Raw genomic sequence first — 19,514 nt, forward strand, 5'->3', positions numbered from 1 at the left:
CAGCATTCCAGCTTGTGCATTCAACTCTAAGGTTCCCCTTAAACCTCAATGGGGTCCAGTTGAGGCAGACACAACATTTGTACATTCAGCTGTAAGGTTCCCCATTCTGACCAATTCCCACCTGTTTTATAGGGGCAACAGACAAAGAAGGCATATTGCCAGAAATAGTCTCACAAGTTTACATCACCCTATCCCTGTATCTCACTGTGCTTTTGCAGTAGATATTTATATTATTTATCTTTATACAATACTGTGTAAGCATGGTGGAGATGTTTTGAACCATAACTGTGGGAACAAATATATAATACCTGGGAACGAGATTGTTATGGCTATGCATCCTGGCAAGTGGAATTCTGAAAAATAATAGTAAAAATACACTTTATACACACTAAAATCCACCTTACTTGCACATATAAGCTTTTTACCTAAGTTCTTTTTGTAAGAAACAATTTTACAAAGCATGGTCACATTGTATTGATAATGATTTGAGAGGTTAGCATGTAATATCTTTCTATAGAAGAGCTATAGATAGATCAAATGGATGAATGACACTTCTTTCCTGTCATCTGAACAGGTAAATTTCAGTCTCTAAATCTACCATGATAGGTCATATGATTTGAAGGCAACTTGTGTTTTAATTTGAGGAGTCATAAAGTTGTATGATTTGGAGCTGGAAGGGACATTAGAGGTCATCTAATCAATCCCTGCCGGCCTCACTTTCATTTTATAAGGGAAGAAATAGACGTGGAGAAAGGTAGTGATTTGTTTAAGGTCACACAGCTGGTAAGGGAGGAGAGAACGTTCAAATCCAGATTTTCTGATGTCAAGATTCTTCTAAAATATTGCACTGAGTAAAGTATATGCATCTTTTGGAAGAGCTTTATTCAGGACTTAGAACTCTGCACTGGATATCATTGGAGAAATCTCTTGTATGCATTGTCTGTAGGTTAATGTAAGGAATTATTAACACACTTTTTTATGTGTCCTGATTTCTGCCTAAATCAGATCTGGTTAGAACAAAAGGGCAAATTTTATACTAATTAAAGCAAAGAGTGTACATACATATATATGTGTATGTGTGTGTGTGTGTGTGTGTGTGTGTGTGTGTGTGTATAAAATGCTGAGAAGGAAATGCATTGTAATATTAGTCTTCAGTCTCTCCTTTCCTTCAGAAGCTTAGTTGTTTCACATTTTACACATCTCCAGTTTTTAATTCCATTAACCTTTTTTGGTTGTATTCAATGTTTTGATTCATTTGGGAGCTGTTTGTTTATTCTACAAATATTTATTGAGCACAAGTTAAGGTCTAGGCATTTAGTGGCATGCAAAGATGAATAAGACATAGCCTCTGTCCTTAAGGAACAACTCCTTAATGTGAATATTTATTTTATTCTTGTTTATTTATCAATTTATAATCTTTTAAAAACCCTCTGAATGGTTGTTTTAATTGCCTTTAATTTTTTTTCTTATAGGTTAAAGAGTGGCTTTGTTTAAACTGCCAGATGCAAAGAGCATTGGGTGGTGATTTGGCCCCAGTTCCACCAACTCCTCAGCAGAAACAGAAGGTTAACCCTGTGGTTACAGCATCTTCCGTGACTAAACCAGCCCCTCCATCCCAGCAGACTTCCCTGAAGAAAGATGTTACCCCTAAACCAGATCTTTCAAAGCCCCCTGAGATTAAAAAGCCTCCACCACTCACAAAACAACCATCCATTCCAGGCTCTCCTCCAGCAAAAGCCAAGCAGCCTTCCCCCAGAGAGTCTGTAACCCAGCCAACCCCTCACCCAGAGCCTTCTCTCAAATCTGAACAAGCCAAGGCACCAATGGCTGACGACAAACCCAAACAGCCAAAGATACAGAAGCCTACAACAGATGTTGTGGCTTCCTCATTAGCTGCAGTGAAACCTGATCTCTCAGGCTCCAAAATACAATCACAGGTTCAGGAGAAAACAGCACAGCCTCCTAAAACAGATTCTGCCAAATCAACACAAATTATGCCACCAGTGGGGGATAAAGATGTCCCACCTGATTCTAAGGGCCCATCACGTACTCCATCTGATTCCAAACTCACTTCACAACCTGGGATGATCTCAGAGAGTAAAAGTCAAAAACAAGTTGATCCAGTTCAAAAGAAGGAAGACCCTAAGAAAGCACAAACCAAAATGAGCCCCAAACCAGATGCCAAGCAAATGCCAAAAGGATCACCTACCCTTCCAGGCACAAAGCCTAGTCCTGGACAACCAACACCTATTGCCCAGCAGCCCCCAAAGACTCAAGAACAGTCAAGACGGTTCAGTCTTAATCTGGGAAGTATCACAGATGCCCCCAAATCACAGCCCACAACTCCCCAAGATACAGTAACTGGGAAGCTATTTGGATTTGGAGCATCTATCTTTAGCCAGGCATCAAATTTAATTTCCACAGCTGGCCAAGCAGGAACTCAAGCACAAGGTATGCCAGGGGCTCCAACCAAACAACCCCCTCCTCCTTCACATCCACCTGCGTCTCAGGTACCACCTAAGCCCACCAGTCAAACTCCACCAACAGTTCATAAAACCACGCCTGTTAAAAAGGACACAAAAGCTCCAGTTGCTGAAAAAACTGAGGTGCCTAAAATTGAACAGGTGGCCCCAATCAAAGGCACAGAAACAGAAAAGAAGCCTCTACTCACAAAGGATAGCAAACCTCAAATGGCAGAACCACAAAAAGCTGCTGGGCCTCTCGAATCAGAAAAGCCCACCAAGCCAAAATCTACATGCCCCCTTTGTAAAACTGATTTAAATATGGGCTCTAAGGATCCTCCCAACTTTAATACTTGTACAGAATGCAAGAATGTGGTGTGCAATCTCTGTGGATTTAACCCAACGCCACACTTAACTGAGGTAGGAAATGACTTTAAATTATTTTTTGAATCTTAAATATTTTAGTGATTCATATTATGAGATGAGAAAATTGTACTTCAGGTGAGCAAAGCAAAATTAATCATGCTTTAACTATGAACTGTTTAACTGCTTATGAAATGCTACCATGAGGTTAAAAAGGGGTTTGTTTACCTTCTTGTTGGTTAACATGTTAGGATAAAGAAAAAAAAAGAAACATGGTAAATCCATATAATAATGGTTCCTTAATTCTTTGGAATTGTAGACTTGTGGCTTAAATAAGTATATTATTTGTTATTTAGGTACCTATTATATGAGTATGTAAGCACTGTTGGTCTTGGTGTCTCTTATTTAATCTAAAACTTCAGTTTAACAATTTAAAATCCAATGTATATCAATTTCCATTTCCAAAGAAAACTCAAGAACCATGAAGAACATAATAAGGTTGATGAAAGATGGGGATTGGGAAATGAAAGTAGTCAGATATATTTTTCTTATAGTTCTTAAGTTTTCCTATCAGAAATTTTTTTGTCACTGGTATAGAGGTATACTTATAGGTACTATAAGATGGAATCTGCATGCAGAAGAGAACTGATAAATAGAAGTATATATGGAATGATTTTACATGTATATACATATATGTGTATGTATATATGTGTGTATTATATACACACTCACACACACACACACATATATATATATAATATTACACATACATACACACATAATTGTGTCTAGGGGGAGAGGGACAGAAGAAAAGGGGAAAAAGTTACACAATAACTATTATATATATTTTAAAAGAATAGCAAGCTGTACATAATAGCTTTGCAGTTTTATGCACAATCATCTTTTTTTTCTTCTATTCTGTTATGGAAATGCTTGTTTTATTTCTTAAGTTCAGAATAAAATAAATACAATTTAAAAAAATAATGTAGGAAAGAAATAGAAAATTAGTCCCTGAATTGAAAAGAATTCATGGTCTTTGGTTAAAACAGGAATCATACACACACACTACATACATAAATACAAATATACAGAGAATACATATAAACACAATACACACATATGTATTTATATATGCATACATATAAATATAACTTACATGTGCACAATACATAATGTAGTATGCAAACAATAAAATTACCAGAGAACACATAGGGATATGTGTAATTAATAGTTATTTGAAAATATCTGTACTATTTGGTGTGGTGTGCTGGATAAGGTTAATGAAGAGGTTGGGCATGTACAAAAAGAGATGTTAACATTTTTGAAAACAGTGACAAATGTTTATGCCAAGAATTCTGAACATCAAATTCATTCAACAGATTTCAAATATTATGCACCATGTTCTTTTTTTTTTTTTTTTGGAGGGCAATTGGGTTTAAGTAACTTGCCCAAGGATGGCTAGGTTTTTTGTTTGTGTGTGTTAAGTGTCTGAGGCTGCATCCGAACTCAGGTCCTCCTGACTCCCGGGCCAGCACTCTACTCACTGCTCCACCTAGCTGCCTGAACATGTTCTTTTACAGTTGCTTTATTTTCCATTTTTTGCCATTTAAATCTTAATATTAGCTATCAAAGTTAATAAGTGATGATGTCTATTTTTGTTTTGTAGTCAGTATTTAATGAACTCTGTTTCATGAAGACAAAAGATGAACTTAAATATTAACAAGTACTAAAATAAAAATTGTCATTGCCTTTTGATCAACAGTAACTGGCTTAATGTGAAAAGTTATATATATATATATATAATTGATTTTTTTTAATTCTGGAATTTAAAATTTTTAAATACTGGGAATGCTATTAAATTACATCTATCTTAGATATGGGTATAAAGTTATATTTATCTCATTTAGAGTAGAAAAAATCTTTTACAATTTATACTGTTTCATTTTTGAGATTTTCACTCTTAAAAACATTTACACAATATTATTTTAGGATTTTTAAAATGTGTATATAGGTGGACAATAGTATAAAGCAAGTATCTTAAATGTTTTAAAAGGGAATAATAACATTCATTTAGAAAATTGGAGTTTATATGGAAATAAGGAGTGATATCAAACATGAATTTTCACAGATAAAGTAATTCTTTGAAGAATACAAATATTTGTTCTTTCCTAGATGAAGCTTTATAGGTATTTTTTTTTAGTTTTTAAATATTTGCTTTTTTGTAAAGGCTTTTTCTCAAGATATAAGAATAGGAGAGTTATTTCCTGCAGGGAAATACTGAGGGATTCTGATACTTTTAGAATGATAGAAGTCTTGAAAGATATTTATTAATAAAGGCTTAACTGCAGTCCCTCATGAACAGAGAGTTAACATTAAAATTATTTTTTATATTTTCCATTTTCTGTATTGTCTCCAAGTCAACATGATTGAATTTACCAAAAGTTCAGTAATCATTAGCGTTACTTTTAAGTGGGAAACCTCATCTGATAACCCAAAGGTATTCTTTGACCAGTTGATTTGTAAAGGTGGTAACATGACTTGCTGGGAGAAGTAATGTGCTCTAGAATTTAGGAACATGTGATAGTAAAAAAAAAAAAATAGAATGCACCTGAAATTAATTTCTCTCATCAGGGCCCTTTTCAAATAGAAGAGAAATAATGAAAACACCTAGGCATTTAAATTAATTGTTCTTATTCAGTCCTTTCTGCTTTCTCCCAGAGGATTCTTTCTTTCTCTGGCCACATGCATTTTGGTGCCTAGAATTTGCGATGTGAAGGGGTGGAGTATCTGTGTGTGTGTGGATGTGTGTATGCATGTATGTATTTATATACACACACATCCACACACGTATATATGAAGAGAGATAGATGGATTTATATCTATGTATCTATAGGGGATGGCACATGAGCTTTTCCTCTTTCATATGAGAAAGTTGTTTTTATGTCAAAGAGTACTTTCTGTGTGACCTTGGACAAATTATTTCATCTTCCTGGACTTAAATTTCCTCAATTTTAAAATAAGGGGGTTATTTTAGGTGACTAATGACGTTCCTTCCTGATCTAGACTTATACTAATATTGTCCTGTCTTTTTCTCTTCATGGTATGTATCTTTGCTTGTTGTAGATTTTTTTTTTGTTTTAATTTTCCCTAAATAACTTTTGAACTGTGGAAATAAGATACAAGATCTGATCTGATTTTATTTTTTGATTAAGTCTAAACTTGTCTTACATTTTATGAAGTACTAGCACAGTAAGTTTGTTTTGGAGTGATGTATCCACGACCTAGATAAGAACTCATCCCGTGGTGAACTTTTAGTCCAAGATGTGGCAGAATTATGTATTTGAGCTCCCTGGGAGTCTTAACACAAACTTTTAGACTTCTCTTTTCTCTGACAATGTTAAGTATGGAATAGGTAGAGGATGAATTGCAGCTTAAGTAGAAGAATAATTCATACTTACATTGTGTTTCAGGTTTTCCAAAACCTTTTCCTCATAATCACCCTGAGATGTAGATGATATGAGCATTATTATCCTCATTTTAGAGACAATTGAAATTAGTGGTCAGAGATTTCAGTGAAGCACAGGGCATGTTAGAAGCTGAATGCAAGTTATCTGAATCCCAGACCACTTGTCTTTTGATTATAGTGTACTGTATCTCATGGTGAGTTTCATCTTTTCTTATAGACTAGATCATAAATAGGAATGTAGAAATATGTGCTATATACCAGAGCTGAACTTATGTCCTTAAAGAATAATGAGAGAAATGTTTTGGCTAAAGTGTGAATCTGGAAGAACTGAACTTGTCTGGAAATCCAGAGTCACAATAGTTAATGCTGCTGTGGGCAAAATTTGAAATAAATTTGTTGTGGCAGATGTCCCCCTTTTTTCCCTTTGGTTTTTATCCCTTGGTTATATTCTGAGGGTCGTAGCATATGGGTATAGGATAAACTGTTGGTGCTGACTATTCATCCTTGCTGTGGATGTAGAACTATACTTTTGTCGTGCATTTGAAAGTATAATAAATATTCATACAACAAGGCTATGTATGAAGGGACGGGTCCTATCTTTTCCATTAGGAAGAATGATGTTATTGACAAATAAACATTATTCAAAGGAAATCTTGGTGACCTTTGGAATTTGGCTACTGTGTCTTCACCATTATTATCAATGGTCAGCCATTACTACCTCTTGTCTATATTTACAATATTGAATGATCCTCAAAGCAAAAGGGTAGGTACTCTTAAATTAAGATGTTTACATGATTTCTATCAAAATTTCAACATCGACCACAGCCATTGAAAATGAGCTCTGGTCACAAAATTTGCTTTAAGTAGTACATAGAAAATATAAATCAAGCATGCAAATTGCACTATATTTTTATTTTACTTTTCTAAGAAGCATCAAATATTTCTTATGACAAAAGTGAAGTGTCATATAATGTTGGAATATTGCCTTTATTTGAGCACCTGTTGTTGCTGGTCAGGTGACCAGTAAGCTTCAGAGAATGATCAGACCCATCAGATATCCTCCCAAATGTCAGTTTTAAGAATCTACTTATTGATGGCTCAAGAACAAAGATGCAACTAGAGGCACAGGTGGGAAAACAGTTTCCCAACTTTAGAGATCATAATCCCTTGAAATAGAGAGAAATGTTGGTTATGGGCCATAGAAAGACATGGATCTACTGTGCTCAGTTGAGGACTACACCCAGACATGTGCTGGTTGTTGGGGTCCCGGTCCCAACTCCAGCCTTATCTTACCTTATACAAGGTCTTTGGACGTCTCCGGCTTCTTGTCTCCAAGAAGAACTTACCCCCACAGAACACCCAGGACACAGAAAGTATGATGCGAAGCTGTTTATTCCGTTACATCTTAACAGCACCACAAGCAAGCACAGGAACTCCACTTCCAGGCAGAACTGGAACTAAGCAGGAACTAACTCACTTCCTCTATATCCCCAATTTATAAGCCTTGCGGGGCCAATCATGTTCTTTCCCGAGTACGTTTTAAGAGACCAAGGAGCAACGTCCTTCCCAGAAGTCCTCTACGCACTGCCACACAGAGTATCACTCTCGAGTCACTGCGCCCAAAACTCCCTTATCCCTGGTTGGTTAACCCCCAGGCAAAGCTGTCCCAACAACGTCCCTCAGAAAGCCATGTGCACCCCCTCCAGCTGCCCCCTTGTCACCTGTCATGTGGGAGCCAATCGTGCACTCTCCCGAGTGCAGGGCAAAGGAGTATGTGTTAAGAGGAGTCTGTGTTTATGGGGCACGCTCAGTGCCACGTCAGCCTTTCCCAACCCAGGAGAGTCAGCCCCCACGACCCTGCACTCAATGCCATGTCAGCCTTTATGGCTGGCCGGCAGAGTCGGCCTTTGTATCTCCAAGCCCCTGCCCCTCAGAGGTCACATGCACTCCCTCTGACATCTTGTGACTGCCGCAGTGTCTCTCACACTCGTGACCCTAACACTGGTAATGTTTAACAACAGCTCTCCAGAGGGGGGAAATTTATACAGAATGCTTTTAAATTTAATCCGCATTATTAATAATTTTCTATCACTTTCTTACATATAAACAATCAGCAAAACAACAATTCAAGCCCTGATATGTAGCATTTGCTTATTTCAGAGGTGATTTAAATTTAGATTTAAATGAAATAGTATCATCTATTTACATTTGAAAGGGACTTTAGATCAAATTCTGTATTTTACAAATAAAGAAACTAAAACCCAATGTGGTAAAGTCACAGGTTGTATTTGTCCTTCATTTTTGAAGAGGACCATGGTATCAGGGAAATAATGGCTTGACTTGCAGTTGACTTAATTCATATACCCATAATAACATAGGTAGTTAAGCAAGAGAAGCATCAGCTAAACCCAACATGACTCCAAATGCCTGATTCTTTCCACTGAGTCATGTTGCCTCCCAAGGTATTAGGATTTGGTTAGCATGCATATTCTCTTATTACCGTTGCATCTTTTTTTTTTTTTTTAAGCAATTGGGGGTAAGTAACTTGCCCAAGGTTACATGGCCAATTTTTTGTGTGTGGGTGTTAAGTATCTGAGGCCGGAACCGATCCAGGGTCCTCCTGACTCTGGGGCCAGCACTCTTACTGTGCCACCTAGCCGCCCCATTACCATCGCATCTTATCAAATATCATTTGTCAGATGATAACACATATGGAGAGGGAGTATGGAAAAGTAGATAAAGTCTTCCCTTCAACATAGTGTCTGTGTGACTATGGGAAGATCACTCTACTTCTGCCCTATAGACAACTCTCTATGTTAATATTTATAGATGAATGGTTAAACTGCAGATGAATAGTCATTCGGTGGACCTTTCTTCCATGGAAGGAATTTCAATAGTGAGAGTTCCTCACACTGTTGACACCACAAATCCAGAACAATTAAAAAAATAACCTTAGCATGCTAGAAGTATAATACTAATGAATTTAAAATGGTGCAAAACCCCACTTAATCTATGCATTCCTATAAATTGTTTAGACATGACATTTCTACCATTTAAGAGTGGTCATAGTATTTTGGATAAGATTCCTCTCCTACTGCATACTCATCAGTATCTGGCCCTGTCTTAACCATCTCTATATTGTAGACAAAAGCAGGCCCTGATAACCTCTTTGGTGCCCGTTGTCTCACCTTTTCTACATTACCACTTACTGTCTCACTACTCCTCCCAATTCCCTTTAGAGCAAGTACAGAGAAGATGCAGTGGGTGGTATTTTTATCTATCTGCTGTCTGAATAACACCTCTTGTGACTATAATTTGGATTCACTTTGTAGGAATTTACAGAAAGAATACAAGTATAATCTAAAAATACAGGTATTATAATGACCTGTTTTGCAGGAGTCCGGAACTCATGATCAAATATAATTCCTATTTTTAACAAGAAATCAAAAGAAAAGAAGGTGGCTTGTAAAGGGATAAAATACAAATACACATTATAAAGAGGATGCATGCTGCCTTAAAAACTGTTATTGGGGGAGGGGGAATTAAAGTTTGGAGGAGAAACTTGTCTTAATCTACATAATAATGATCTGGTATACATTCTTCAGAAGATAAAAGAAAGAGTTGTGATTCTAAAGAAACATTGATTTTAGGAGCAATCATGTGATTATCTATCTTAAAAGAGATTGGTTGTACTGAGCACCACAATTTTGCTCTTATTGACAAGAATAACCTGGATGGTGATAGTGTATTGATGGTTGCTTACTTCACTCATGTTAATACTAAATGTAGCTCATTGCTGGAGAAACATGGGACTTTCACATAGAATACTGAAACAAGAGAGGTTTTTCTTTAAGAGTGTTAAAGTTGTAGGTTGAAAATCCTGGTGGACAGGGGAAAAAAGACACCTAATATAATAAGCTCTTCCCATTGGTAAGGAAATGGAACTTAAAATACAACTAATGTTTAATTCTGCATGTTGACGTATAGGGTGATGCAGATTGATACATGGCAGTGTGAGTCACTTTTTCAGTTTCATTTTTAGAAAAGTGAGATGTTGTAGCAAAAGGAAGTATAAGCCAGAGGACTAGGAGTATGCATTTCCTGCGACATAACTTTAGGCATGAAAATAAGCACTATCCTGCATGTACAGAGATTAAAAGAAGTCAGGTTGATGAACACTTGAATAATCTCTCCTCTGGTTTACTACTTTTTTTATTTAATGAGAAATTGTCGTGATAGGAAATTATTTGTTGTAAATAGTTGTTTTAGGGTAGAAGAAATGTGATTTCTGTGCCAACCTAGCTAAGCACCTAATCTGTGTTTTATAGTCACCAAATTTCCTAGCACCTGAGAGGTTTAGTATTTCCCCAGAGTCACACAGACTGTGTGTATCAGAAATGAGACGAGCTCTACCTAACCCAGAGGCCAACTCTATCCCCATGTGACACTTCAGCTGAAAGATACCAAGTCAAATCAAGTCAACAAGCATTTATTGAGTGTCTACTCTATGCCAGGCCCTATTTCATGGAACTTTCAATCCATTGGAATATTAGAGTCTTTAATTTATAGATGTCTTCCGTAATACAGCAGAAAGTGGGCCAGCAGAAAGTGGGCCAGCAGCAAAGCCAGGACCACTTTACAGTTATTTTTGAACACTATGCATGCTTTTATTATCCTCTGCTAAGGATCACAGGCATGCAGTCATTGCAAGGAATTGAAGGATCATTTGTAAGTGTTTTGCCATTCTGTCAGTGGAGCAAAGTTTTAAATAGAGATCCCCTCTTTTCATGAAAGTCACAAATCTTATCCAAGTCTATTATCATGATTGCTTCTGTTTACATTCCTCACTTCCACCCATCCAGTTGCTTAGAGTATGTTATTATTAGTTTTGGTGTCTTAGTTTACTGCCTGTCAGCTTTTTATTTTACAGCTCAGTGTAGGTGTCTCCCCTCCCCAGTAGCATCCTGTATTTTGCAATGTTACCAAAGAAAACAATAATGTATGAATAAATGAATGATATTTAATAGATTTCAAAGGGCCATAGAGCTTTAGGAGACTTAGTGAATACTAAAAGGAAATCAGCAATCATTCTCTCTGATGGTTTACTCAATGAGAAGGCACATTGTTTACTGACACTCTAGCTTTCCTTTGAAAGTATAACTCAGGTAGAACTGTACTATTTTTAGCAGTAATTAAAAGAAAATAACCCATGGGATTGAGTTAGGATGATGAGAGTGGATGCTGCTTTTGTTATAATTAAAAAACATTTCATTTACTGCACTCCTGAAATAGTAAGAAAGGTCTCCACACTTACATCGCTATCTACACAGAGTAAAACCATATTCCTTTCAAAACTTTTCCACAGTAGGTGCTAAATGAATGAATGTTGTTTGCAAAATAGGATAGATTGTGGGCAAAATTCAGAAATTGGTGATGTTTGTCTTCAGGAGTCCAGATTTTTCTGTGAGGTCCTCTTACCTTTCTGGAGGCAACTCCTCTTACCTTTTGGCCACTCAGTGCCTACCTGCTTGTTTTCCCCTCTGAAACAGAAAATTTTCTGCTAGGAATTTACCTTTCATCAGATGAATTCAATAGGGTTTATTAAGTAGTTTTGTAACACGCTGCTTCGATATCATAAGATAAATATTTATATTTTTAGGAATAGTTGATACTGGTTGACATGTTATTTGTTGATAATTTTGAGCATGGTGGACAGATTACTGGCTTCTGAAGAAGGAAGGCTTGAATAAAATTCCTCCCACTGATACATGCTAAATTTATTTTTCTGAAGAAGTAAATTCACCTCTGTGCCCTCAGCAACTCCTTATGATTATAATTGGCAGAACAAGTGCAGATGTGCATTGGATGTGGACTCCAGGATTGTTTCCACAGTTGTTAAGAAAAAGTACTACCATATCCAGAAAACTTCAGCCTTCTAGGGTTAGTTTGGATTATAGTGACCTATCTGACTGTTTTAGAAAATTATTGTGTTTTCTAGCTTCAAAATATACATTAGCACCATAGTTCTCCCAAACAGAAATTTCCAAGAAAATGGGAATAAAAATGACAGATAACTAAGATTGGAGCCAATAACTGATTTTTCCTTCTGGCCCTTCCCTAATTTCTTTTATCATCATATTGTTGACACTTAGCTGAATAGAGGTGGTCCACATCTGTCAGAATGTCTGTTGCCAGATTTTCTCTCCTTAATAGTGGGGATTTAGTGACTTTTTTGAGTTCTCACTGGCACCTAATAATGAAACTAAGCTACAAGGCTAAAATAAAAGAAGCAAAAGTTTAAAAGTACATAGTGGCCATATTAAACAAATTAGCACACTGCATGATATAAGAAATACTTTTTTGGAGATTAGACCAAGGAACCAAACAGTTATTCTGAATAGAGTGTATTTTTAAACCGAGAAGTTCTGCTTAACCATAACAGATCTTATTGTTAAGTGCCCAAGTGTGAGCCTTTACCAGAAGTTTGAAAGATTATTTTAGATGTGCATAGAATGTGGCGAAAAGTAATGAGCCATGACTCAAATAAAAATATTTGAATTGCTCCTTTCTTTTATTTGTGATGACAGCATAGCTTCTGTTTTTACTTAGTAAAATCTGGTATATGACTGGTTTGCTAATGATGGCCATCTTAGTGCTTGAAGAGAAGAAATGAAAGGTTCTTAAAGCAACTTCATCATGAGTTAGAGACTGAGAAGTTTAGATAATACATATCATTGGATCGTAGTTCTGAAGTTGAAAGGAGCCTCAGAAGTCACATAGTCCAACCCCTTCATTTTCCAAATGATGCATCTGAGGCCCAGTGAAATGAAGCAATTTGTCCAAGGCCCAGTGATGAGAAATTTGAATTCATGTCCTGTGGCTTGAGAATCAGTTTGTTTCCTTTTTTTCCCCAGAAGTTCTTATGAAATAGGGAGGTAGATAGATGGACAGAAAAGGTATAGATCTATCTAGAGAAGTACTTCTCTAGAAAGATAGCTATAAAAATATAGATATAGATGATATACAGATATAGATATTTCTTTTAAATAAATGATTATTGATGTCTTTTATTTTCTAAGTAAGCTAAATTTCCCCGTGTATCCCTGCTCTTCCCTTCCAAAGAGCCATCCTACATAACATTTTTTAAGTTAAAAAAGAGGAAAAAATCAGCCAAATTGATCAATACACTGAAAAGATCTGACAATATATGCAGTGCTGCACAACCATGCACCCTCTCCCCTCTGCCCCCAACATGCATACATTTTCACAAAAGAGCCAGAGGAGATGCCTTCTCATATTTCTTCTTCAGGGCCAAGGTTGTTCTTTGTAATTTTGCAATATTCATCTTTAATGGTTTTGTTGCTGTTCTTTCCATTTACATGACTGTCAGTGTGTTTCAGGTTTCTTGACTGTGCCTATTTCATTTTGCATTAGTTTATGTAATTCTTTCCAGAATTCTATGTAGTAATCATGTTCACTGTCTCATGTAGTACATCAATATTCCATTATATGCACACACTCAGTTTGTTTAGGTATTTCCTAATTGATACCAATTTATTCTATGGTATTCCCCATTCTTTGCTACCACAGTATGTGCTCCTATAAACAACTGGGTGTAAAAAGAATTTCTTTTTATTAATTACCTCCTTGGGACTAGCAATAGAATCCTTGGTTCAAAAAATACAGATTATTTTTTTCCACTTTATCTGTATAATAACAAATAGTTTCCAAAATGGGTATACTAATTCACAGCTCCACCGATAATGTCTTAGTTTCCCAATTTTTCCACAGCCCTTTCAGCATTGACTATTCCTATCTTTTGTTGTCTTTTCCAATATGCTGAGTATGAGGTGAAACCTTATGGACATTTTGATTTATATCTGTCTCAGTGATTTGGAACATTCTCTCATATGGTTGTGAGTAGTTTAAAATTTTTTTGAGAACCATTGGTTAATATTCTTTGACCATTGATCAGAAATGGTTTTGGCTTTGTATAATGCTATTAGATATCTGTCTTTAAGTCTTTTGGATACCAAATTTTTATTTGAGAAATTTGACATGATTTTTTCCTAGGATTTCCCTTCTAATCCTAGATAAACTGATTTTGTATGTCTAGAAGCTTTTCAGTTTCATTTAATCAACATGATCTATTTTTGTCCTTTGTACTTACCTCTATTCCTTGTTAGTTAAGGATTTACCTCCTGTCTATGGCTGTTAAGGGCATATGACCTAACTTTCCCCTCATGTTGTTTATGATATGACCAAGAAAGATGGTATATCTATAATGAATTTATTTTAAAATATGATATAATTTATTGGTCTAAGCCTTATTTCTACCAGACTGCTATCTAGTTTTCCTAGCACTTAACAAATATAGAACTCTTTCTGAAGTAGTTTATGTTTGTGATTCCCCCACCCAACACTGCCTATTGAGTACTATTATTTCTGATTCTTCCTTTTCTAGTTTGCTTCATTGATCCACTTATCTATTTTTAACTATACCAATTATAATTTTTTTTTTGCTTTTTTTGGAGGGCAATTAGGGTTAAGTGACTTGCCCAAAGTCACACGGCTAATAATTGTGTCAAGTGTCTGAGGCTGGATTTGAACTCAGGTACTCCTGACTCCAGGGCTAGTGCTCTATTCACTGTGTCACCTTGCCACCCCTATGCCAATTATTTTGATGATTGCTATTTTATATTATATTTTGAGGATTGTCAGGGATATTCTTCTTAATTCTTACAATTTTTCTTTATTCTCCTTAGTATTCTAGATATTTTTTTCCTACTACAAATGAATTTTGTTATTGTTTTCTAACTACTATATATTGTAATGAGAAATGATGACTGGGCTTACTTATCTATGGTTGGTATGGCCTAATTTTGATTACATATACACACATATACATACATACACACAGATACACATATTTGTATTTTGACTATAGTAGCTTGGTCATAGAAAGATTTTATTTTATGATTATGCCAAATAGGATATAGAGACTAGAATTGTTATAGTTATTCAGCAGAGTTCTATGAAAGAGCAGACATTTGCTGATTGTACTGATCTATCATCATCTTGAAATTGTGAATATCCTTTTAGACAGATAGCTGACATTTAAATCGTATAAAAATTAAGCAACCATGTCATTTGTGATTATTAAAACAATGTGCCTCATCACTATATTTAGAAGATTAAGTTAATTTTACTTCAAATTGGAATATATGGTTAGGAACTGACATCAAGTAGAGCAGGTTACTATTATCAACTTCAGTGGTGAAATACAAACCAATTTTCCCCTGCAACAAAGTCATTGATTTCTGGGCAGACATGTCTAATGTGTAAGTAAATGATGCAAAGGGAAATCCATCTCTTTCATTGATTCTTCAGGTAATTCATGCAAAAATTAATGAACCTGGAACTTTGTACATTGGAGTGACCTTTAAAGAGTTGAGCAAAAGGCAATTTTGTCTTGGACCCCTCTGAGACACATTTGGAGGCATGAGTTTAGTTATTGAAGTACCAAAAGGACTTCATTACCATGCAGTCTCACTAGCAAACTTTTGAGCATGGACTCTGAGGACCTTCATAAAACAGTCATTTTATTATCTTTTCTTTGGTCATCTCCATCAACTCAGTACCCTACCACATACACCAGAGACAAGGAACGGGAAGAACTTTTGGAGTCTGACTCTCTTGATTGCTGACTACATCTTCTGGCACACTATTTCAGGCAGCCCTGACTATGGTTCATTTCATTCCACCCAGCTACCTCCTCCATAATCTCCACACCAATCTCCTTGCTTTTATATAGCCTCTCTCCCTCCCCATTCCCTTTCATGGAAACATGAGCCTTAATCAAATAAGCCTGCCATAACAGGCCTATTATTCTAAATTGTAATAAATACCTCCTTATGTACCTGATGTGGACATTTAAGAGACTATTGTTTGCATTTTATGACTTAATCTTTGATTCTGTACTGATTGGTCTAACTTTACTACATTTTAGTCTCATGTTCCTATTATAGTGAAAAGGAGAGGGCCTATGATTTCACTGATAAAGAACCCATGTTAGAAAACTTGCTCTCAATACAAGGAAGAACTTTTACTGCAACTTAAGAGATATGTTCAGAGAGTTTAAGTGATTTATACAGGGTCACACATTGTATCATATCATGATGCTTCTAACTACAGGTAATACATTAAAAAAAACTCAATTTGTGATACATCAGTGTAATGGGTACTGTACTTCCTCGCATAGGGGAAGATTTGAATAACATAAACCTTTTGAAAAGATGGATCTCCTTCAGTGATTTATATCTGGAAAAAGGATATCTCTCTTTCACAAGATCAGGTGCTATTGCCATTTACACCATGATCCTAACTGTAAATAATAATTTGACCATAGAACAAGGGGTCACAAGAAGGTGAAGCGTCAAGAATCCACATAGTTTATTAGGAGTTAGCTTCTTGTGATTGAGTAGAGTAGGAACTTCTCATTTGTAATATCTAAAGAAGTTTCTAACTCCAGTAAATTGATTTTTTCTTGTTCCAAGAATTAGTTTTGTTAGAGATGTGAAGTCACGAAAGAAGCAGAAATAGAATTTTCTAACATTCACATCTGTTTGGATATATTGAGAAAGTCTCTCCTAGGGAGAGAGAAGACAACTAAATTCATTTAGTGCATTTTGTGAGTAAAGGAATTTGATGAAGATCAGATTTTCCTTGTTTTCTTGGGGTCAAATAGATTGAAGAAATTGATTTTATTTTGTAATAGTCACCTTTCAATATTTCACTCTAAATTGTTTCTAATAGTAAGAAGATATAGAAATATATTTTTAAAAATCAAGTTGAAAAATAAGAAAACATTTTAAATCTCAGGTACATTATATTTTTAAAGATAGGCTTAAAAGTGCCAACAGGTCAAATTTTCATATGAATTATTGTTCATTTTATTGCTTATCCAACTACTTTCCTGATTCTCTCTTGATCCATTTGGTGAAACTCTTTAGTCACCTTTGTTGCATGTCTAATGGTGTGGTTTTCAGTGCTTTCAGCAATTGTGATTCACTGTTTTTGAAATTACTATATGTAATTACATTTGACATACAATTGAATGAGAAAACAAACTCTCTTCCTTTTAACATACTCTCACTTGACTCCTTCTAATCTTGGGATAAAACGAAATACCAAAACAAAAATAAAAAACAAAACTGTTCCTTTTTCTCAGGTTGCTCACAAGTTAATAGAGGAGACAATATGCAAGCAATTATATAAAGACAAGTTATATACAGGCTAACTTGAAGGTTATCAGGAGAAGGAAGACTTTAGAAGGTGCGGTTTTAGCTGGAACTTGAAGGAAGTCAGGAAAGGTAGAAAGCAGAAGAGCAGGAAAAAAAAATTATAGTCATGGGAAACAGTGAAAACTGAGGAAGTCAGGAGATGGAGTGTGTTGTGTGCAGAACAGCAAGGAGGTACATGTCACCGATCTCAGAGCATGTAGAGGGAAGTTAAGTGTAAAAAGATTAAAAGTCGGAAAGGGGCCAGGTTGTGAAGTACTTTAAAAACCAAACATAGCATTTTGTGTTGGATCCTGGAGGCAACAGGTTGAATAGGGGAGTGACATGGTCAGTCCTAGGCTTTAGGCACAACAGTTTGAGAGCTGATCAGAGAATGGACTAGAGGAGAGAGAGCAGTGTCGTGGAAACAAAGTGAGGAAAGAACTTCCTGGAGGGTAGGGTATGTCGCCGTCCTAAAAAGTGTCAGATAATCTAAGGGAAAATGAGAAAAGTGCAAAGGATTTATAGTTAAGCAATTACTAATGATGGTTGAGAGAGCAATTGACTTGCATGGTGGAGTGAAGGAGAAGGGAAACAATGGAACAAAGGAAATAGGTAAAGGGGCTAGTCTTGACAAAGTGAATTACTTTCTTGTCAAAGACTGGAACAATAAAAAATAAGGATGTAGAGAGGGGATATGAGGTACAGAGTGGGTGCAGTGAAGAAGTTCATGACAGATGGCCTCCATTCTGTTGAGGAATAAAAGGATGAGGGGAAGTGTTGGAGCTTGACGAGAGAAAAGGTTTGAAACAGCTGCTGCATGGAGCAGAATGGCTGATATGGGAAAAATAAAAGGATTACCATAGAGGGGAAATCTAGGTCATACATTTGGAGAGATGATGAACTTAGATGTCCAGGACACATCTCTAGGAACCCCAAATATGAAAAAAAATAGAATTAGAGAGGAAGAATGTGAGCCAGGTACTAAACTTGAGAAAGGAAGAACAGTGACTTGGAGACTAGTCAAAGATAGGAACACAGATCTGTACTGGATGATGTAGATAGACATGTAAGCTTACTGAGTGATGGGGAGCAGAGGGAAAGTCTGGATGCATCAGATGAGAGCAAGAATTTGACTAACTCCTCTTCCCTACCCAGGGGACAGATAATGAAAGGAGAAGTTCACTCCAGAAAGGGAAGTCAAGGGTGAGATGTTATCCAGAGAGAACCAAGTTCATCTGAATACTAGAAAATAGAAAGGATGTCAACAAGTGATCTATGCTGTAGGGAAGGTTTTAAAGATATTGTAGGCATTCTAGAGAATTGAGGAAGATAGGAGCAAAGGAATGCTATGGATCTCTTGAATGAAGAGTGAGTTTGTAGAGGGAGTTATACAAAGGGATTTTTATTTGAGCAGATCACCACTCTCTGTCGTGGGGGAGGCAGTAGATGCAATGTATTTACATAGGACAAGGAAATTACCAGTTGGTCAGAATAATGATAAGGAGAGTCGATAACTATGGTGGTTGATAAATTAATGTAATAAAGGAGGACACCCAGTACTCCTAGATAGTATAAGTCTAGGAAAATTCACTTTTATGTCTATTTCTGTCACAATATTTAAGTAGATTTGGTGCCAGTCTCAGAGAAGGTTAATATTAGTAGCCAGAGGGATTCTTTGGTGGAAGATACTTCTAGTCTCAGGCACCATGGGGTAGCAGTGCACTATCTCTCTTCATTACTGTCTTAACAAAGTGCTAGCTAAAGCCAGGGCTCCAGCATTGACAGTAGTAGAAGTGATTTTTTCAATTGATTATGTATTAAGCTTCCAATTGGGGAAACAGCTGTAAAAGAAAGGTAGTTCTTGCCTACAAGGAGTTTGCATTCTGTTGGGGTGTATATGTGGGCACCACATGCTTACTCATAAGTAAATACAAAAAACAC

The 19,514-nt window shown here is 36.2% G+C and overlaps 1 protein-coding gene across 1 annotated transcript in view; it reads left to right on the forward strand.

Annotated features, from left to right (window-relative positions):
* LOC138175872 (protein piccolo-like) overlaps positions 1 to 19,514 on the forward strand; it is a 591,842-nt gene that overhangs the window by 37,238 nt on the left and 535,090 nt on the right. Inside the window, exon 3 of the mRNA XM_069106506.1 lies at positions 1,473 to 2,882. Coding sequence (XP_068962607.1) covers positions 1,473 to 2,882 — 1,410 coding nt within the window. The remainder of the gene's footprint in view (positions 1 to 1,472; positions 2,883 to 19,514) is intronic.

The sequence above is a fragment of the Petaurus breviceps genome, unplaced genomic scaffold, assembly GCF_028583685.1.
Source record: "Petaurus breviceps papuanus isolate PSGF00001 unplaced genomic scaffold, PetGlider_PUasm1.0 79, whole genome shotgun sequence".
Classification (NCBI taxonomy): Eukaryota; Metazoa; Chordata; class Mammalia; order Diprotodontia; family Petauridae; genus Petaurus; species Petaurus breviceps.